The sequence below is a fragment of the Argentina anserina genome, chromosome 4 (genome assembly GCF_933775445.1).
Source record: "Argentina anserina chromosome 4, drPotAnse1.1, whole genome shotgun sequence".
In the NCBI taxonomy this organism is placed as follows: Eukaryota; Viridiplantae; Streptophyta; class Magnoliopsida; order Rosales; family Rosaceae; genus Argentina; species Argentina anserina.
The window spans coordinates 12,094,745-12,116,519 of record NC_065875.1 but is presented as its reverse complement, the minus strand read 5'-3'; the positions used below and the strand labels follow the sequence as shown (position 1 = coordinate 12,116,519).

The 21,775-nt window shown below is 40.6% G+C and overlaps 2 protein-coding genes across 2 annotated transcripts; both read left to right on the top strand.

Moving 5' to 3' along the window:
- Window positions 1-2,721: 2,721 nt before the first annotated feature.
- LOC126790579 (uncharacterized) lies at window positions 2,722-5,731 on the top strand. The gene is made up of 2 exons (XM_050516877.1): window positions 2,722-2,908; window positions 3,360-5,731. The coding sequence occupies exon 2, from the start codon at window positions 3,399-3,401 to the stop codon at window positions 5,394-5,396; it is 1,998 nt and encodes a 665-aa protein (XP_050372834.1). The 5' UTR covers window positions 2,722-2,908; window positions 3,360-3,398; the 3' UTR covers window positions 5,397-5,731.
- Window positions 5,732-9,794: 4,063 nt separating this feature from the next.
- Window positions 9,795-12,962, top strand: LOC126790224 (peptidyl-prolyl cis-trans isomerase FKBP62-like). Its single transcript, XM_050516381.1, has 11 exons — window positions 9,795-10,140; window positions 10,230-10,316; window positions 10,737-10,997; window positions 11,091-11,165; window positions 11,256-11,336; window positions 11,424-11,618; window positions 11,715-11,801; window positions 11,895-12,070; window positions 12,162-12,284; window positions 12,368-12,514; window positions 12,622-12,962. The coding sequence occupies exons 1-11, from the start codon at window positions 9,936-9,938 to the stop codon at window positions 12,886-12,888; spliced, it is 1,704 nt and encodes a 567-aa protein (XP_050372338.1). The 5' UTR covers window positions 9,795-9,935; the 3' UTR covers window positions 12,889-12,962.
- Window positions 12,963-21,775: the final 8,813 nt, after the last annotated feature.

Sequence of the window (21,775 nt, the reverse complement as noted above, 5' to 3'; positions counted from 1 at the left end):
ATGTGGAAAATGAAGTAGATAGTGGAAGTATTGTAGACTGTGGAGTAGAAGTATTCGTAGACTGTGAAAAGTGGAGTGGATAGTAGAGTTTTTCGTATACTGTGAAAAGTGGATTTGACTGTAAAAGTCTCAGTGGAGTGGAAGTATTTGTGGAGCTGTTTGTTTTCAGTAAATTCAAAGATATAAGTGAAGAGTAACTGGTTTCTTATTGTTTTTTGGAATTGCCACAACTCATTCATTCATTTTTGTGTGTAGGTGCATCAATTGTCATCCCAGTAGGTATGCTAAAGTATTAAATCTTGCTAGCTTTGGATCCGGTTCATGCTTTGTCTAATTATATACTGTAACTCCATTAGACTTGTATATATATTCCACTTGGCCTTTGTTGAAGGAATTCACCAGTTGGTGCTATCTTGTTCCAACCTTCAATTGGAACTTGTTTCATGATTAATAATGAAGTTGGTTTTCATGTGCAGGCCCTATCTCCACCACTCCAAAACGTGGAATCATAGTAGGTTAAGGTATGTAAAACCCTTTTAGTCTTTAACATTCTTATGATATGCCTCACTGTTTGGTTTGTTAAAGACATAACCATAACATTGTCATTGTATTGCTAATTTGCTATGAAACAGAAGCTTTGTTTGTTAATTATAAACCTTATAGCTTGGTTCTTTTTAACTTTGTTCAATTTATTAAGTGTGGTCATTGTTTCAGGACAGCTTAATTTCTTATTATGAAGAGGAAAGCAACAACAACCCCTAAGACCAAGAGGAAAGCAACAAAAACCCCATAATTTCTTATCGAACTATGAATTTGTGTGTTTTATGATGTATGAAACCATGAATTGTGTGATTTTATTGAGATATCACTTTGGGATTTTGAAATTATGATGTATTGTATTGTTAGAAGTTAGAAATAATTCTTTTAGGTCACTTTGGGTCAAATAGAACTTCAAATCCTACAATCTATCTCATTCAGTTCAGTTTTTTTTTTAGAAAAAAAAAAACCTAAAAAAATGAGCCGAATTAAACCGGTCGGTTCATTTTTCAATTTTGCCTTTCTATGAACCGTGAACTGAATCAAACTGAATCGATGTTCAGTTTTAGTTCAGTTTTCAATTTGAGTCCAAAATCGAACTGTTTGGACCGAATTCTACCCCTAATCACAAGCCTATGAGAGCAACGAGGTTTATCCAGCCTTTATAGATATGTATGAAGTTTATTACCACTATTAATAATATACATTACCATTGAAGTGTTAGATCAAACAATCACATATCATTTAATTGTTTAAGGGAATGGGAAGAATAAGCTCAACGTACAACCTCCTCATCAAACTGTTGATAAACTAAAAGCGCATTCCACCTGTAGGAAAAAAGAGTTCATGCACCATACCATCGGATTGATGATAGATATTTCTGAAAAGGTACAGTGTAGGCAACAAAGAATCATTTTAAATATGCACATATTGCTTATCTCATATTTGCCACCTTTCATGAGAGTAGTACTCAGTGAGTGAGAAGAGCTAGAAAAGGTGCATTCTAATCTCGAAAACCCATATTACATTTATCTTTAGGCTGCCATAATTTCTAAGACAATTTATCTAGCTGTATCTTTTGATCGATCTTCTCCCTTACGCTCGCACCAAAACTTCACACACATTTGATGGTGCTTCTCAAAGAACAACCAACAAGAAAAAACCCCTATGCAATAACCGAATTAAAAGCTCCTATCCAGCTACACTAAGCAACTTACCTTGTCAATCTTCGATTTTTTTTTTAGTCTCTTTGTAAGTTAAACAAAAGTTTCAATTTGTTGCCGACCAAGATAAATGGATAAATGAAGAAACTTTTTGTCATGTTTGGACTCAATCCGGACCCTAATTTTATCAGCTAACATACTTTTTGTGTCATCCAACACGTACACTCTTACAAAAGATCGACCACACCACTTTTAGTCTAATAGATTTTATGCCTTGAAGCACTCTCATAGTCACTCAATATCTCTTGCATTTCAGTACATTCTTCAAACCTAACATTCCCAATAGCAAATTGCGTCTGGGGATGCATGGAGGCTAGGAGGTTAGGATACCTCATGGAGATATGGCTCTGTTGCGGTATTGCGCTAACCTATTGTGGGAAGTAGAAGCGAAAAATGTTATTATTTTTAGCGGGTAATGATCATACTTATAACGTCTTTTGACACAACATAACATGGACGACCTTTAGCGAGGAATAGATTTGTATTTCACTCTCTCACATTTTAAGTGTACACACGAGACTATTAAACACCCCAACAGTGAAGTTCAATTTATGCACTTATTTTTGGACATTTATTTTTGCTTTGGTTGTTTTTTATTTCCGCAAATAATTTTGCAGGGTTTTGTGTTCATTGAAACACCAAAAATGATTTAAATATGTGTCAAACATTGGTTATTTGTGCTTGCTAATTTAGGAACAAATCCAGCCAGTTACATTTACTTGATAATCTGTTCGGACTTCGGACTGCGTACCTTTTTTCTTCAAGAGGACTACGTACACAATTTGTTGTTGTAACCAAAAAATGAAGATACAAAGTAGATTTTATTTTGAAGAAAAATGAGACTATAAAAACTCTCGGAATTGATGACATGGAAATCGAGAAATCATTAGTCCTTAAACCTAACAATCTCGCCCAAAAAAAAATTTCGAGAAAAAATAAAAACAAAAATCCGAACCCTAAACTCCAACTCATCTCTCTCTCTCTCTCTCCCCCAAACCGCAGCGCTCTCTCTATCTCTATCTATCCATCTTCCCTGATTCGCTTTTCCAATTTGAATTGTTTCAATTGCCCTCTGTGTCCTTGCATTCATTGATTTCAATCCTCCAAAAGCGAGCCCGCCGTGAGATCCACAGCGATCACCACCCGAGGTAGGCCCCCCTTAATTCTAATTTTTTTGTTTTGCTTCAATTGTTGATGGGATTGAATCCCTTCTTGTCTTCTCTGTTTGGGCTCGTAACGTTTCGGTTAAAGCAATTGAAATTCTGGCTTTGTTGATTGTTTTTTTGGGGTCAGATTTTGTTTTCTTCTGATTTGATTTGTTCATTTGCCAATTCGAATTAATGAGGAGTTTCCTGTGTCTGATTCGGTTGTATTCCCCAATTTTGTGTTTCCTTTTCGATTTTTCGGACTTGAATTGGGCATTAGAATCTGTCATTTTCGCTTTGATTGTGCTGACCCTTGAATTGTACAATTCACATGTTTATGTTTGCGATTTTGTACAGTAGAGGTTAGTTTGGTATCGAAATGGTGCTTTAGGGTTTAATACGTGCGAGGTTTTGTGTACTGAATTAGATGCAATCTATATCTTGAATGCTGCAGGAGTTATTCTATTTTCTCTGGTTTTGAAATTTTGAGAACATGTCTCCGGTGTCGTCGAAATCCAAATCAAAGGACAAGAAGTCCGGGAAAGAAGCCCCCGCTCCTGTTTTAAAGCCGTCGTCAGGGCCTGCCAATGCAGGGAGTGGGATCCCGGCTAGTGCGTATAATCCACTTTTGGGGACTTTCCATACCCTTGAATTGTCACCGACGTCGTCTGCAGCGGCTGTCCACAGTAATAGTCGATTTCGAAATATAGATGAAACAGATGACCATTCTGGGGGCTCGATGGCTGCTGGAGTGGAGTATGATTCTGTTTCGAATAATGGTAGCTGGTCTGGTGAGTCGGAGGAACATAAAGAGAAAACGTCTACTCATCCTGTAAAGCCAGAAACAGTACCGGGTGCTGACAGTGACAAGCGAGAGAAAATCCGTCAGAAGAATGAGAGGAAGCATCAGCGTCAGAAAGAGCGCCGAGCCCAAGAGTTGCATGAACGATGTATTGGTTACCTTATGTCAAGAAAATTTGAGGCACTTGCTCAGCAAATAGTGGCAATGGGTTTTGAACAAGACAAGGCAACAGAGGCTCTCATACAGTATGAAGGCCGAGTAGAGGAATCAGTAGCATGGCTTGTTGATGGGGCTGGAGATTTAGGTAAGCCAAGAGATCAAAACATTGGTGGGAGTAATTTAAAGATTGACATATCAGAAGAGCTCGCTCAGTGTGCAGAGCTGGAAGTAAGGTTTAAGTGCTCGAAACAGGAGGTTGAAAGAGCTATTGTAGCCTGTGAGGGTGATCTTCATAAGGCTGCTGAAAGCTTAAGAGTAGCAAAGCAAGACCCACCTTCTATATCACCTAAGCCAGAACAAACGGGTGATCCTCCAACTGCTTCTAATGGCAAGCTTCCAGTCACTGTTAATCAGAACTTGAGGCCACAAATAAAGTCTAATCTTCCTCCTACAATACAACAAAGAAGGGATGATAAGGACTTCAACTACACAAAACAAGGAGCTACAGTTGGAGGGCCTGTAGATTCTGCAAACAAACCTCTACAGCCTTTGAAGAGAGGACAGCCAAAGTTGGAGTGGCCAAAAGGCCAACCGACTCCAGTTCCAGCTGAGAGAAGGTGGTCAAGTGCTGGATCAAATCCTTCAGTTTCCTATTCTTTGGCGCCCCCTTTGCAGGCATCATCTCCACCGATCAAGACAGAGGCACGTTATGTAGCTGTTGGAGGTGAGTTAAAAAATCTTCAGCCTGGAATTGTGAGGGAACCAGTTATCATGATGCAGCGTCCACAATCTGTCAATACGAAGCAGGTTCCTGCTACTAGCATTAGCTCATCACCTCCTGGAACTGCCACCAATTGGTATCCTTCTACTAGTGTCGAACTCATGAGGTCAAGTGGTTTTTTGCCCCAGATTCCAAGCAGTGCAAACTTTAGTACTAGCAGTTTGGGATCAAATCAGATGTACCACCAGTTTCAGCATCAACAACAACAGCAACATCAGCAACAACAGCTGCAACAGCAACATCAGCATTTTCCTGGTGGCCCTGGGGATTCCCCTGGAACAAGTCGAGGAAATAATTTGTGGAATAGAGCAGGTGCATCTCAAACACTCGCCGCTGCCTCCTCCTTAGGACTGTTCTCCAGTTTGGGGTCAACTGGCTCATCAGGGGCATCTTCTCCGGTTGACTGGAGTGCTGGCGGTGGCTCATATAGGCACTTAGATTACACCAACATAGACTGGAGTTTGGATAGAGGTATGACACCTTCTACAAGGTCGAACGGGTTGTGGACAGGGATGCCTTCTGCTATGAAGAGCAATACCAGCTTTTATGATTCCAAAAGTACTGGTTTGGGTGCTCAATCAGCAATGAGACCGGCTTCCGCGAACATGAATGGTGTTACCCTTGTGGGTTTGCAGGATGGAGGTTCAAATGGTGATGCATCAGCTGCTGGTTCCGGGGAGTGGACTTCTCCTTTTGAAGGAGTGGATCTCTTTAGGATACCCAGACAGTTTGTTTCTTCTTCGCCATAGGTGAGAGGGGGAAGCATTTCAATGAAAAAAATAAAAAGAAAAAAAGACCAAAAATTGTGCGTGCATTTGATGTTGGTGTTGATGCTACTGTGTTCATTGTTGGTGGTTTACCTTTTTTTTTTATCAGAATGGCATCCAGCAGTCCCTTCCTTTTCTTCAGTTTAATTGTTTTATGCATTTGGGAAGAGGGAGAGAGATGCATCATTAAACGTTTAGTCCCAGAATACAGAATCCTGGTAAGAACTTGGATAGAGAATTGAATCAAATCTGACAAGCAGAACCTGTTGTACATTAAAGATTACTGTTTCACTGGCATTCATTGCTACAGATAACTGCATTATATCTTCTTCACTACTACAAATGATTTCAAAACCCAGGAACGACATACAGCAACAGTTGTGGTAAATGTAATGGAAGAGGAAGATGAAGCTTTACTCATAGAAAACAATTAAAGTTGATCTATCCCGAGTCGACCATTACACGTTTTAGACTGTGGATCATACATTTGAATGTTTGATCAGGAATTTTAAGAGAACCAGAGTACTAGTACCACTCTTAGTGCTAGAAGCCTAGAACAACTATCAATATTTGTTAGATGTTCTGTCTAGCTAATAACTGCGTTGGCTGGGATCACAGAAAGTATTGCCAAGATATTTATGCAAATTCGGCATATTTGTCAACTTGTGTGAAGCAATTAATGATTAAAGGATACACCGAAGACCAACATTATTTCTCGCGAAATGAAAGACGATTTAGAGGAATAATCCTCATTAATTTTGAGTTTTTAGAAGAAGCAGCACGTCAAGGTGGTTAATTGGGAGCTGAAAACCCCAGTTGCTTGTTTGTGAGATCGTTTGCAACTGACAAAAGTTAGGACACTTATAAGAGGGGGATCATTATTTGGAAAAAAAAAATGAAGTCCTTCAAAGATAGATACACACCTAGCTTAATATGAGAGCATCTCCAATAGCTCATTTAAAACTCAAATAATCTCTATTATAGATAAAAACATCAATTTTTAGCTCCAACAGTTTCTCTAAACCGTCTTTTATAATAGAGAAAGTGGGAAGATAGAGAAACAAAATCTCTAGATTTATATAATTTTCAAAACAATCTCTAAAATTTATTTCTTATCAAAACAAATTCACTCTTGATCCTAAAAAATAACAAAAAAAAAAAGAATGATTTGATTCCGTCTTTATCATTCCTTGTCTGGTCTTGGTATAAATTATGACATTATGAGATTTAATTTGATTTTCATTTAATTATACACATTTGCATTTAATTTTATACAATAGAATATATGAGTTATTGAAGTTGAGGTTTGTTTTTAGAGATTTGGTGTTTTCATCCTTTATAATAGAAAATTTTAAGAGAAACTGTTTGTCACGACCTTGATATTTCGAGTATGAAACTCGAATTCGAAGCCATGAAAAACTCTAAAACAATCTCAATAAATTGAAATCATTTCAACGTTACAGTGGATAATTACTGAGTTCATGGTACAACTCAGTCAAATTGATTCTTACAAACCAAATTTAAAATATAAGCATTATATCAAATGGAAATGTAAAAATCCTCTCAATCCTCACCACAAGATAAAATAAAACAACTTCAAAGTCTTCAGAGTTGTCCGTCGATTCCGCTAATCCACACCTGCAGAACTACCCCCTACAACATCGAATAGGTGCACCGGGATTGTAAACACAAACCCGGTAAGCTTTGCAGCTCGTATGAGTAAGACAACAATATAACTCACATATAAGTACATAAAAGCATACATAAATCATAAATTATAAATGCACTCATGAGTCATTAGACGGCCCCTCTGGTTGTCCAATGATATTTGAAAATATATGTACTCATGAGAAATCAGGCAACCCCTCTGTTTACCCAAATACATTTATAATATGGGTACTCATGAGCGCTGGTACACCTCTGTTACCCCTCATGTTAGTACGCCGCCCGACATTGGGCAACCACTTGCTACCCAATATCTAAAATATGGGTACTCATAAGAGCTGATACACCTCTGTTACCCCTCATGTTAGTACCCCGGCAGACAGACTAGAGCTCTAACGGATCGTAACTGTCGCCTGGCCAAGGCTAGGTTCCAACATGCCAACACGTCCGAAGACAGGTCCACATACCAAAAAAAAACGTTTTAACATAACTCAAGTTAAAACCACGTACAATCACTCATCACATGATATTGTACAAATCAAATTGACATGCTCAAATAAATAAAAAATCAACGCTATAATGAACTCATTCAAAAACGGAAATTATGACAATATATAATATAGCAAACCATATACATGTACCTATTTTACCAATTATACACATACACAATCCACTATATCATATACATATCATAGTTCATTCTTTTAAAATTTAGCGTAATTATGAATCTCCGCATGGGTAGATTCGTCACTGTGAGATTTTACTCACCTTATATTCCTGAGCGTAATTTCCACAATTCCGAACTCGAATCCTTTACTTGTTGTGTCGATCACCTAAAAGAGATAAGAAGTGAATTTAGAAGCGTTACGTAAAACCTTAAATGCCGAAACAGTAATACTGTTTTACTGTTCATCAATTTCTGGTCTTTACGAAATTATTATTCACGTAATTACTATTCACATATTTATGTACAAATACATATCAATTACGTATTCATGTACGAGTACATACTATTTACATATTTCTATATGAGTACATACTATTTACGTATTTCTGTATAAGTACATACTATTTACGTATTCTTGTACAACCATGTACTATTATATCGTAAATACTGTCTTAGTAATTAATAATTACCGATTTACCCTTCAAAAATTACTTTTACAATTACTGTATGTAAATTACATTTATATTTACTGTACGTAATTTATTTTTTACATTTATTGCACGTAAAATAATTTTACATTCACCGTACGTAAAACAATTTTACAAAAATTTACTATTCATGCACCACCTCCGGCGACCGCGCGTGGAGCTCACGCGCCACTCGAACCGGCGCGCGTGGCTTGCCCACCGCCGCCCAAACCTTCTCCTTTCCTTCCCCTCTTCCCCTCCACGGCCCAAGGCCGTCTCCTACCCTCCTTCACGCGCCGCCTTAGGCGGCGGTTCTCCCTATTTCTCCTCCTCCGATTCTCCTCAAAAATCCACAAATTCAACCACAAAGCATCTCAACAACCAAATGAATCGAAACCTTACCTAATTCGAGCCTTGGAACCACCGGAGAGTCGCCGGAAGTGCAGCTTGGACGGCACGATTTTTGCAGATTCTTCGTGTTGCCGGTTGAGCTCCGATGTGACATGGGGCGGCGTGTCGAGCTCGAGGTTTGTTGCGGAGGACCGTGTGAAGTTGTTGGGGCCAGCGGTGAGAGCCACGACGGCCTGGTTCGTGAGATCGCCGACGGAAAATTTCTAAGGGAGAGAGAGATCGGGGAGAGAGAGAGAAGAGAGAGAGGGGTTTCCGAAAATGGAAACCCTAATCTCTAAAATTCCCTTTTATATCCACTTCCAAGATCAGAAACTAACTTCCGTTGTGAATAACTTTCTCGCACCACGTCCGATTAGGATGCGTGACGTGCCCACGAACTCATATCGACGAACTCTACAACTTTCGTGAAGGAAGTTTTCACATCCGAGCGACAGAGTAAAAGTCGATTCTCGCGTCGCGGAAACGTAACGTTTTCCTAATTAAAATTTCCGATAACAGTTTTGTTTTTCGACTAACAACGTCGCGAAGCGAACAATTGCGGCTTATTAAAATTTACAAACTCTATAAATTTCTAAGACTCAATTTATTTGACTCCGAAAAATCGGGTCATTACACTGTTGAAGATGCTCTGAATCAAAACGAACAATTTCTCAATTACACATTGGAGACTATAGAGATCACATAAAACTAGACAACAAATGACTTTTTGAATTCTTTTTAGCGACCGCGGGAGCTTAAACTCTTGACGGAGATCTCGCTAAAATGATTTTCACTACCTAAAGATCCATACCAGAAGACCTCCTATTACGGAAATAACTCCTACACAATCACACACAACATGACTTAAACTTGCTTCCCTTATACCAATTTCGTTGTGATCTTTGAGACTGAAAATTGTAAATTCTTATATTTCTAATAAATAATTTATTTGTTTAAAAAAAATTCTTTTACTCATGGTCTCCTTGGCTAGAATTCCTAGAAAACATATATTTCTTTCCATTTTAGTAAATTCAAAACTTAAAAGCAGGGCTAAGTTGGATTTTGTCCAACCCCACAGAGGCAGAACCTATAAAAAGAGCGTGCGTCAAAAATGGAGAGATTTCTGGAACCATCCTGACTCTCTCTCTCTCTCTCTCTCTCTCTCTCTCTCTCTCTCTCAAGTTTTCAGAACTCTCTAGACCCTCACTCTCCCTCACTATAAAACTCCCCAAATCTCACCCCATCTTCTCCACACCAACATCAAAAGCAAGCAAGCAAGCAAGCAATCAAACAAACCTCTCTGCAGAACTCTCTCATCCTCATTCAGCTCTAATGGAAGACGACTTCGATTTCCCCACCGGCGCCGACCCCGAGGAAATGGACATGGACATCCCCGAGGAAGAAGAAGACGACGCCATCAGCCCCGGCCTAATGAAGGTTGGCGACGAGAAGGAGATTGGGAAGAACGGGCTGAAGAAGAAGCTTCTCAAACAAGGAGAGGGCTGGGAGACGCCTGGCTCCGGCGACGAGGTCCAAGGTATGTGCAAGTGGTTGATGACGAATTGTGTGGTTGGGGTTTCTTTGGGGCGGTGATTGATTGGGTCTGGTGTTGGTTGTTGTGTACAGTTCATTATACTGGGACTTTGGTTGATGGGACTAAGTTTGATTCCAGCCGTGATCGTGGGACGCCTTTCAAGTTCAGTCTTGGTCAAGGTTAGTGATTCGCTTACGTTTTATAAGACTCTGGGTGTGCAAGTGTGTTTAGGTTATGAGTTTACTGTTTACTGTTTCAATTATGATTAAATACCTGTACATGAGTGACATAATTTGGCTGAAACGTGGTTGGGGTTCGTGTTTGGGATTACAAATGAAATGTATGAGTTTTCGGAGATTGGTTTGTGCGTCAAATGGATTTGATGCGGTTAGCTCATTGAGTATGAACAATGATATTCATGTGCCTGTGTTGTTGAATATGGGTCATGAATGTTGTTATAGATTTTGTCGTGTGCTACGATTTGTCATCTGTGACTGCGCTTGTGCTGAAAGGGGTTGTGTGAAATATTGCTTTCGATTGGGTTTTGGTTTGTTTGTTTCTTTGTTTTGAGCTGAAAATTAATGGGCTATGGATTGCAGGACAAGTGATCAAGGGATGGGATGAGGGTATTAAGACCATGAAGAAGGGTGAAAATGCAATTTTCACCATACCACCTGAGTTGGCATATGGCGAGTCTGGATCCCCTCCTGCCATTCCTCCCAATGCCACACTTCAGTTTGATGTGGAGTTGCTATCCTGGACTAGTGTCAAGGACATTTGCAAGGATGGAGGGGTTATTAAGAAGATTGTTACTGAAGGGGAGAAATGGGAGAACCCAAAAGACCTCGATGAAGTATTTGGTACATTGTCTATCCATAATGTTTTCTCTCTTGTTAACACATGTAGATTTATGAATTGAAACTCATTGGATCCTTTTTGTTGGAAACTCTCAGTCAAGTATGAGGCTAGACTTGAAGATGGCACCCTCGTATCGAAATCTGATGGGGTGGAGTTTACTGTTGAAGATGGTATGGTTTATTGCCCGTCATTAATAAAATTCCTTTGCGTTCTTGAATATATACTTGTTTGTAATTAGAGTATGGATCCTCTGCTTGCAGGCTATTTCTGCCCAGCCTTGGCAAAAGCTGTGAAAACAATGAAGAAAAATGGAAAGGTCCATTTGACTGTAAAACCACAATGTGAGTTCTGCTCTAATTTGCCACCTTTATTATTGGTTGTTCACAATTGTGGCCATATCTCATCATTTTTCTGTGGAATTGTTACAGATGGATTTGGTGAGGCTGGAAGACCAGCTGCTGGTGATGAAGGCGCAGTGCCTCCGAATGCCACTCTGGTCATAACGTTAGAGTTGGTTTCTTGGAAGACAGTTTCAGATGTTACCAAGGACAAGAAAGTCTTGAAAAAGGCCTTGAAGGAGGGAGAGGGTTATGAGCGCCCTAATGATGGGGCTGTGGTTCAAGGTACATTGAGGACTCATTGTATAAGTTCAGTTTCATTAGAATTTGTGGATGTTTGTAGGATCTGAATGTATTTGTACTTGTTTTTGTCTCCAACAGTGAAACTGGTTGGGAAGTTGCAAGATGGCACAGTCTTTATGAAGAAGGGACATGATAATGAGCCTTTTGAGTTCAAGACAGATGAAGGTAATGACCAGTGTAGTTTAATAATGCATTATGAGTGACCTTAATTTGAAATATTGTGGTTACAATTTTTTAAAGCAACATTTACTTGTGCAGAGCAAGTGATTGATGGGCTCGACAGAGCGGTGAAGAGCATGAAGAAAGGGGAAGTGGCTCTGGTAACCATCCAACCAGAATATGCTTTTGGGTCATCTGAGTCTGTGCAAGAATTGGCAGTTGTTCCTGGAAATTCAACTGTTTATTACGAGGTGGAGTTGATCTCCTTTGTCAAGGTACTATATTATGTTTCCTGGATGTTTCCTGAAGGACCTGGTTGCGAAGGAACTTGAGTAATCTATTGAACCTTTGCTTTGATTACTGCAGGAGAAGGAATCTTGGGACATGAACACACAGGAAAAAATTGAAGCAGCTGGCAAGAAGAAGGAAGAAGGCAATGCACTCTTTAAGGCTGCTAAATTCGAGAGAGCTTCAAAGAGATATGAGAAGGTAATCTCGTGTTTTGATGTATACAGATGATCACAACTGACCTTGTCGTCCACATCAGATTACAAATCTCTCTTTGGTGCCAGGCTGTGAAATTCGTAGAATATGACTCGAGCTTTGGTGATGATGAGAAGCAGCAGGCAAAGGTACTCAAGATTACCTGCAACTTAAATGATGCCGCGTGCAAGCTCAAACTTAAACAGTACAAACAGGCAGAGAAGCTGTGTACAAAGGTACTTGTTGCTGATTTAAGAACTTGATAGCTGCCTGCCTGTTCAGATATTGTAGGGTTCTTTACTTCCACATCTGCATCTCTAATGTTTCGGAAATGTGAATGTAGGTCCTGGAACTTGATAGCCGGAATGTGAAAGCTTTGTACAGGAGGGCACAAGCATATATCCAGCTTGTTGATCTGGACCTGGCAGAGTTGGACATCAAAAAGGCCCTTGAGGTCGACCCCAACAACAAAGATGTGAAATTGGAGTACAAGCTTCTGAAGGAGAAAGTTAGAGAGTACAACAAGAAGGATGCACAGTTTTATGGCAACATATTTGCAAAAATGAGCAGACACGACCCAGTTCCAATGACAATTGATAGCAAGGCATGACCATTTTATAGTACAATTAGAGGCCTTGTGTTATATTGCGTGTGTGTGTGTGTGTAAGCCTCAGACGTCTGGGAAAATCATTGTCATGGAATAATACGAACACTTGGTTGTTTCTTAATTCTTATTTTGGAAACGCAAAGTATCGGATACAGACTGTAACCAAGTAACCTAGAACTTGTTACAAACTTGTTACAGCAATGGCGGTATAAAAACCTCCAGGTTTGTGAAAAGTATTGACACATTGACACTTAAAATCCTCCTTAACAAATACAAACAACGCCGTTGTGGTAGTAGGCTGGGACAATCTACGTTCCTTAGCACCATCGCTGAACAGAAAGAAGGGAAACCTGCGACTGTTTATGTATACAAGCCTGACTGCATTCAGCTACGTAGTCACTAATAACCTTCGGGGATATATATGTTGGTCAGTTGATCATCTCAAACAACACGTACGTTCTGCCCCACTTTCATGTTCTTCTTTGGCTCCCTTTTCATACCCTTCTTCTTCAACCTTGCTGTAATAACCCGATTTTTTTCGGAACGATTATTGGATTGTTTTTAAATTTATAAAGTTTGTGAAATTCTTTAAACGTGTTTGTGTCGCTTTGCGACGTCGGAAATCGAAAACGGAAACGTTATCGGAAATTCGATTTAGAAAACGTTACGTTCCGCGACGTGAGAATCGACTCTTATTCCGTCGCTTGGTTGTGAAAACTTCCTTCATAAAAGTTGTAGAGCTCATCGATACGAGTTCGTGGACGCGTCACGAGTTTGAATCGGACATCGGACGGGAAAGTTATTAACGTCGGAAGTTAATTTCCGATTTTGGAAATGAGTATAAAAGGGACATTTTTCAGATTAGGGTTTCCATTTTTGGAAACCCCTCTCTCTCCGCCTCCCTCTCTCTCTCTCTCCTCCCTCCCTCTCTCCCTCTCTCAAAAAAATCTCCACCGGCGATCTGCTTCTCCGGCCGTCCGTGCCTCTCACTGCCGGCCCAGGAAGCCTTGCACAGACCTCCACAACAACCCTCTAGCTCGCCGTGCCTCGTCTTGCCGTGCCTCACCTCGCCGCCATGAAGCCGCACGACATCGCCAAGCTTCTGCGATTCCACCGCCGCTGTCGAGCTCCACTCCGACGCCTCTCCAGCGATTTCAAGGCGAGAAATATGTAAGGGTGAGTTCAATTGATTGTTTGTGTTGTTGGTTGTTGTGATTTTGTTGAAATTGGATCGAATTGGTGCGGATCGGAGGAGGAGAGGGTGAGGAGATACCGCCGCCTAGAGGCGGCGCGTGTGAGGGCGTGAGGAGGTCTGGAGGCGGCCTTGGGCCGTGCAGGGATAGAGGAGAAATGGGGCAGCGGTGGCGTGCTACGCGCCGGTCGTAGGCTCGGCGCGTGGGCCCCACGCGCTGCCACAGTGACTGGCGCGTGAGCACCACGCGCGGTCGCCGGAGGTGGCGCGTGAACCCCACGCGACGCCACGTGCGGTGGCACGTGAATAGTATTTTCGAAACAGTAAATTTGTAAAAATTTATTTTTACGTCGGTGAATGTAAAAGTGATTTACGTACAATAATTGTGAACTTATTTTATCTACGGTAAATGTAAATGTAAATTACGTTCGGTAAATGTGAAAGTAATTTCGGAAGGGTAAATTAGTCGTTTTTATTTACTGGACAGTATTTACTGTGAATCGAACATGGATGTACAGAAATACGTAAATAGTATGTATACGTATAGAAATATGTAAAGAATATGTATTTTTACATGAATACGTATTTAATATGTATTGAATAGTAAATACGTGAATAGTATTTTCGTAACCCAGAAATTGCTGAACAGTAAAATAATATTACTGTTTCGGCATTTATGGTTTTACGTAACGATTCTAATCAACTTCTTGTCTTTTCAAGTTGATCGATAATTCAAGTAAAGGATTTACTATCGGAATCGTGGAATTACGCTCGAGATGATAAGGTGAGTAAAATCTCACATTTACAAATCTACCCTTGCGGGGATTCAAGATTATGCAGAATTTTAAAGAATGAAATATGACATGTATATGATATAGTGGAATATATATTTGTATAAATGGTAAATATGTACATATATATAGTTTGCTATATTATATACTGTCATGATTTCGTGGTGAATATGTTCATTTTGGTAATGAGATATTATATATCGAGCATGTGAATTGATTTGTACAATATGACATGATGATTATTGTACGTGGTTTTAATATTGAGTTTGTTAAAACGTGATTGCTTCGGACGAGTTTATGTCTTCAGACGTGTTTTAGGTCTTCGGACGAGTTATGTCTTCGGACGTGTTTTATGTCTTCGGACCAGTCTTTGGACGTGTTTGGCATGTCGGAAGCTAGCCTTTGGCCGGGCGAAAGTTACCATACAGTTAGAGCTTTAGTCTGTCTGTCGGGGTACTGTATATGAGGTAACAGATGGGTTATCGGCTTATGAGTACCCATATATTTTTGATATTGGATGATAGATGGTTGTTCAATGTTGGCGGCGTACTACATGAGGGGTAACAGAGGAGTACCAGCGCTCATGAGTACCCGTATTATAAATGCATTTGGGTAAACAGAGGGGTTGCCTAACTCTCATGAGTTTATATATTTTCACATTATTAGACAACCAGATGGGCCGTCTAATGAGTCATATGTGCATTTATATTTGTTGATTTGTGGATTTTCGTATATATTGATATGTGAGTTATATTGTTGTTTTACTCATATGAGCTGCAAAGCTTACCGGGTTTGTGTTTACAATCCCGGTGCACCTATTCGATGGTGTAGGAGATAACTCCGCAGGTGTGGATTAGCGGAAATCGACGGACCACTCAGAGGACTTGAAGTTATTTATTTCCATCTTGTAGTGAGGACTTTGTGTGGATTTCTTTGTGAGGATTATACATTTCCATTTGTTATAATGTTGAATTATAAATTTTGGTTTGTAATAATCGGTTTGTCTGAGTTGTATTTTGAACTCAGAGATGATCCGCTGTGACATTTAAATGATATCGATTCATTGAGATTGTTTTAATGTTTTTCATGACTTCAAAATTTGAGTTTCATACTCGAAATTTTGGGGTCGTGACACTTGCCCTCCTCTAGCCACCTCATCCTTTGCATCACCATTGGGAGTTGGCGGGAGGAATTTTCGCTTCGTCCTCAATCTTCAAGATGCCTTCAACACTTTGGAGAGGAATTGAGGAAAGGTTGGGTTTTCTTCTCTATGAGGTTCATGTTCTTCAAAAACCATGGGTGCTTCTTGATCTCTTTCATGGTGATCCTTCTTGCTGGGGAGACAAGATTGAGCAGAAGGGTATGACGATTTCCATATCTATCTGCCTGCTCCTCTTGAATAGCTTTGACATAATGATCATAATATTGCTAGAAGTAGCTTGTAATTTCCATGGCATCAGACTTTTCAACTCGAACTAATTCAATACTATCTATAGGTTGGACAACACGTTGGAGCTTTACTACTCAAATGTGAAATCAGAGCACTTGAATCCAAAATTCAGGGTACTATTTATCATGGTCTCATGGATCCAGGAAGTAAAACAAATTTCGAAGCAATTCGGAGAAAAACTTAATCTACCAGATACAATTATAATTATTAGCTTTTTCAGATATGGATCGATCATATGATAAATGTTATCACGGATCTCTGAAACACAAACAATCAAAATATCAAATTCGTACTCTCATCAGAATATGCCATCGACTTAACAAAAGCCGTACGTAACTGCGTATACACATGTTTGCAGAAATTCATTGTAATCTAGGATTTGTTTTTCACAAAATTCATACTTGAATACGAAATTGATTCAACACTATAATTGAATGTGTTTGATGTGTTATCAGGACCAGGAATGGTGAGCTGGACTTGAATAATTTAGTGTCTTATTACTAACAAAGTCATGATGATTCCATTCTAGTAAGACTAAAACAAGTATCATATCTGATCACTTTTGAGATAAAATATTTACTCTGAGACTGCTTTTTTTTTTTGGTCAAACCTCTGAGACTGCATAGGTTAATTTGTATACGTTGAAACTACCAAATGTCTTTAGACTCATAAACAATCGCCATACCCTCACCAATCATTGCAAGCCTGACAATGAGGTCTGTTGGAGCCATGGTCCAATCTGTGCGTAGAAGCCACAGTTGAAGAATTTGATTATATTACTCGATTACATCATAAATGTATACAACATTAAATTGGCTTATATAAGCCAACTAAAGTATCTTTGGTGACAAATGCTTCCTTGATTTCCTCCGTGAATCACTCCCGTGATTTCCGGAGTTCATCATGCTAAAGCTAAAGTGAATCACACTAACACTCCCCCTCAAGTTGGCGCATATACATCAACCATGCCCAACTTGCTAAGTGCGTCATAAAAAGCCTGTTTAGACACTCCTTTTGTGAGCATATCGGCAAGTTGCTCTTCTGTAGGAACAAAAGGAAAACTAATGATCTTCGCGTCCAGCTTCTCTTTTATAAAGTGACGATCAACTTCCACATGTTTTGTACGATCATGTTGCACAGGATTATGTGAAATATCAATAGCTGCCTTGTTGTCACAGTACAGTTGCATAACACTTTTAGGCTTAATACCCAAATCTTGTAGTAAATTTCTAAGCCATAACAATTCACACACCCCCTGAGCCATACCTCTGTATTCTGCTTCAGCACTAGATCGAGCTACCACATTTTGTTTTTTACTCCTCCACGTAACAAGATTGCCTCCAACAAAGGTAAAGTACCCTGATGTGGACCTCCGATCAGTAATATTTCCAGCCCAGTCTGCATCTGTGAAGCCACAAATCTCAAGGATATTGTTGTGATTAGAAAACATTACTCCTCTCCCTGGAGCTGACTTCAAGTACCTCAAAATCCTCACAACAGCATCCATATGATCCACACTCGGATTATGCATGAACTGACTCACTACACTTACTGCATACGCAACATCTGGCCTGGTATGTGACAAATAAATCAGACGTCCAACTAGCCTCTGATAACGAGTTTTATCAGTGGGCACTTGATCTGGGTACTCTGCTAACCGATGGTTCTGCTCAATAGGAATATCAATTGGAGTGCAATCTAACATACCTGTCTCTGTTAGTAGATCAAGTATGTATTTCCTCTGACACAAATAGATACCATCACTTCCCCGGGCTACCTCAATACCCAAGAAGTACTTGAGTGTACCTAAGTCCTTCATTTCAAACTCTGTGGCTAGCTGCTTTTGTAATCTGTCCACCTCAATAGTATCATTACCAGTAACTACCATATCGTCAACATATATGATTAGGGCTGTTACATTCCCTTGTTGGTGTTTGAGAAATAATGTGTGGTCTGAATTACTCTGCGTGTAGCCAATTTTCCTCATAAATTGTGAGAATCTTCCAAACCAAGCACGAGGTGACTGTTTAAGACCATACAAAGACTTTCTCAATCTGCATACAGAGTTACTTAGAGAAGTGGCCACATATCCAGGCGGAAGATCCATGTATACTTCCTCTGTTAGTTCTCCATGAAGGAATGCAATCTTAACATCAAACTGCCTAAGTGGCCAGTTCGAGTTAGCAGCGATAGAGAGCAATACCCGGATAGTGTTTATCTTTGCAACAGGTGCAAATGTCTCATCATAGTCTATGCCATATGTCTGGGTGGACCCCTTTGCTACTAGGCGTGCTTTATACCGGCTTACTGACCCATCTGGATTGTGCTTCACTGTAAACACCCATCGACATCCTACAGTCTTCTTGCCATATGGTGGAGGTACAAGCTCCCAAGTATTGTTCTTTTGTAATGCTTCCATCTCTTCCTCCATTGCTTTCCTCCACTTTGGATCTCCCAATGCATCTTACACTTTGTTAGGTACTGATACAGTAGATATTTGATTCACGAATGACTCATATGACTTAGATAATCTTTTGGTAGATATAAAATTGGCCACCGGATACTTGGCTTTAGTTTGAAGGGTAGGTTCATATTTTTTTGTGGGTTGACCTCGAGTAGACCTATTTGGCAAAACATATTGTCTACTATTACCCTGAATAGAATGACTAACCTCAGATGAGTGATCTTCTGTACCAGGAGAGCTTTGGTCAGGGATATAAACAGTAGTACGGGATACATGAGGGGCAGTTGTGTTGTCAGCTTCTGGTACCTGAATCTCTTGAGTGATGACCTCCGGTGGTGCCTGTGTGGCTGACACCTTGGTAATCTCAACGGAACCTGTTACCATATCGACTGGCTCATTTGTCTCCCCCTCTCCATGATACAACTCTTCAAAATAGGAATTCTCCCCTGAAGAGCAGTATCAGAAGAGGAAAAATAACTCATGTCCTCAAAAAAGGTAACATCCATAGTGACATAGTACTTCCGAGTAGGAGGATGATAGCACCGGTACCCTTTCTGATGTCCTCCATATCTAACAAACACACATTTAACCGCCCGGGCATCCAACTTAGAACGCTGATGTTGTGGAAGATGAACAAAAGCAACACAACCGAAAACACGGGCAGGAAGATTATGAAAAGAGGGTAATGAGACATGAGATGCAAGCACCTCGTAGGGAATTTTCCCTTGAAGGACACGAGATGGAAGACGATTAATGAGGTGGGCGGAAGTAATGACAGCATCACCCCAAAGGTATTTAGGCATGTGGGCACTAAAAAGAATACACCGAGCCATTTCAAGTAAATGACGATTTTTTCTTTCAGAAACCCCATTTTGCTCAGGTGTGTAAGGACACGTTGTTTGATGAACAATTCCGTGTGTGTTAAAGAACTCCTGAAAGACATGATTCACATATTCCCCCCCATTATCAGACCGAAGAACTCTAATTGTGGCATTATATTGGGTTTGAACAGTGGTATAGAAGGCTTGAAAAGCTGGAAAAACCTCATCTTTAGTTTTGAGGAGAACAACCCACGAAAGACGGGTGCAATCATCAATAAAAGACACATAATACCTCATCCCTGACACAGTAGACTCTTTGGATGGTCCCCAAACATCAGAATGAATTAATTCAAAAGGAATAGTACTTTTATTAGAAGTACTAGGGGAATAAGTAGACCGATGACTCTTGCCTAAAACACATGTCTCACAACGTAAAGAAGACTCATCCACACAAATAAACAAGGTAGACATAGATTTTTTCATAATACTAAAAGATGGATGCCCTAAGCGACGATGCCATAACCAAATTTCACTTAGCTTGTCAGAAGTGGAGATTAAAGCGGTCTGAGACGGTGTCCCTGGTTTCTCCCCAGCATATGTCTGATCCAGATGAAACAACCGACCCCTCAAATACCCCCGACCAATTAGCTCCCCGGTTAGAAGATCCTGAAATATCGCATACATAGGAAAAAATGTCACAGAGCACTTAGCATCAGTGTTCAATTGGGGAACAGATATCAAATGATGAGATAAATCAGGTACATATAGTACATTGTGAAGCTCTATTGTAGGAGTAATACGAACTGACCCTTTCCCTAATACGGGGAATGCCTCACCATTAGCATTCGTAACATAGGGTACTGGTGGAGGAGACAATACGGAAAAAAAAGATTTATCATAAGTCATATGATCAGACGCACCAGAATCAATAATCCATGTATTAGAACCAACAAAATTAGAAATGTGTAAAGCCATACCAATTTCCGGTTTGATGCAGCGGAAACAAACAAAAAAAAGGTTTTGAATCTGTCTTGGGTGCACTTGCACTGTCGGTGAACCGGATCGGATTGGAAACGGACCGGGTCGGGTCGGAAGCGGACCGGGTCGGGTCGGAAGCAGACCGGGTCGGGTCGGAAGCGGACCGGGTCGGGAATTCGCCGAATTATCGCGTGAATTCGGATCTCGCGAATTCGGGCCGGGTCGTCGTCGATTTTTCCGGCTTCCTGCCCCTCCGGAGGTGCGGCTATCGGGGATCCGGAAGAAACGAGGTCGTCGTCGGCGCCGGTGATGAACCAACAGAATGGGATTTGCCCGTGGAAGTGGGCTTGGTCGCTACGCACCTCCGTGCTTCGACTGCGCCTCCTTGGTCGTCGTCGGAGCGGAGAGCGACGTGGCTTGGTAGCTGCGCCTCCTTGATCGTCGTCGGAGCGAGGAGGACTTGGTCACGGGGTTTCGACCTCCGGCGGCAGACTGAGACTTTGGAACAATGAAGTTCCACCGAAACAAGGCACGCGCAAATTTCCAAAAGATTGAAACCGAGGGAGATGATTATCTGATTTATCTCCAACAGAAGGGTAGCTGCAGATGAGGAGTTGTTGATTCACGGAGGAATGGCGTCTGCGTCGACTGGTCGATGCGTGGAGAGGAGAGAGATACCAAGCAGCTTCGAGTTACAAAATGAAGGAGATAACGGGGAGCGGGATTTTCGCGGGCGAGGGAAATGTGGAGCCGGAGCAGCTTCGAGTTTTCCTCGGGGAGCGCTTCGTTGGAGCAGGATACCAAGCAGGTAAGCAGCGTCGAGTTGTCCTCGGCAAGACAGAAATGCACGGCCAAAAAACCCAGAAAAAACAGAGACTCAGCTCTGATACCAAGTTGAAGAATTTGATTATATTACTCGATTACATCATAAATGTATACAACATTAAATTGGCTTATATAAGCCAACTAAAGTATCTTTGGTGACAAATGCTTCCTTGATTTCCTCCGTGAATCACTCCCGTGATTTCCGGAGTTAATCATGCTAAAGCTAAAGTGAATCGCACTAACAGCCACCTTACATTTAAAAATAAGAAAATCAAACAAAAATCAGAATCAACAGTCTGAAAATCAAAGAATATGAGCTTAAATCATCGATAGGCGACGCGAGGTTGCTCAGGGGATAAACTGTGTGGG

What these genes read in the sequence shown, in the direction of transcription:
- LOC126790224 (XM_050516381.1), top strand. Translation starts at nt 9,936, where the DNA reads ATGGAAGACGACTTCGATTTCCCCACCGGCGCCGACCCCGAGGAAATG. An exon ending in AGTTGATCTCCTTTGTCAAG is followed by an intron (nt 12,071 to 12,161) that starts GTACTATATTAT and finishes TGATTACTGCAG; the next exon opens with GAGAAGGAATCTTGGGACAT. An exon ending in CAGAGAAGCTGTGTACAAAG is followed by an intron (nt 12,515 to 12,621) that starts GTACTTGTTGCT and finishes ATGTGAATGTAG; the next exon opens with GTCCTGGAACTTGATAGCCG.
- LOC126790579 (XM_050516877.1), top strand. Translation starts at nt 3,399, where the DNA reads ATGTCTCCGGTGTCGTCGAAATCCAAATCAAAGGACAAGAAGTCCGGG.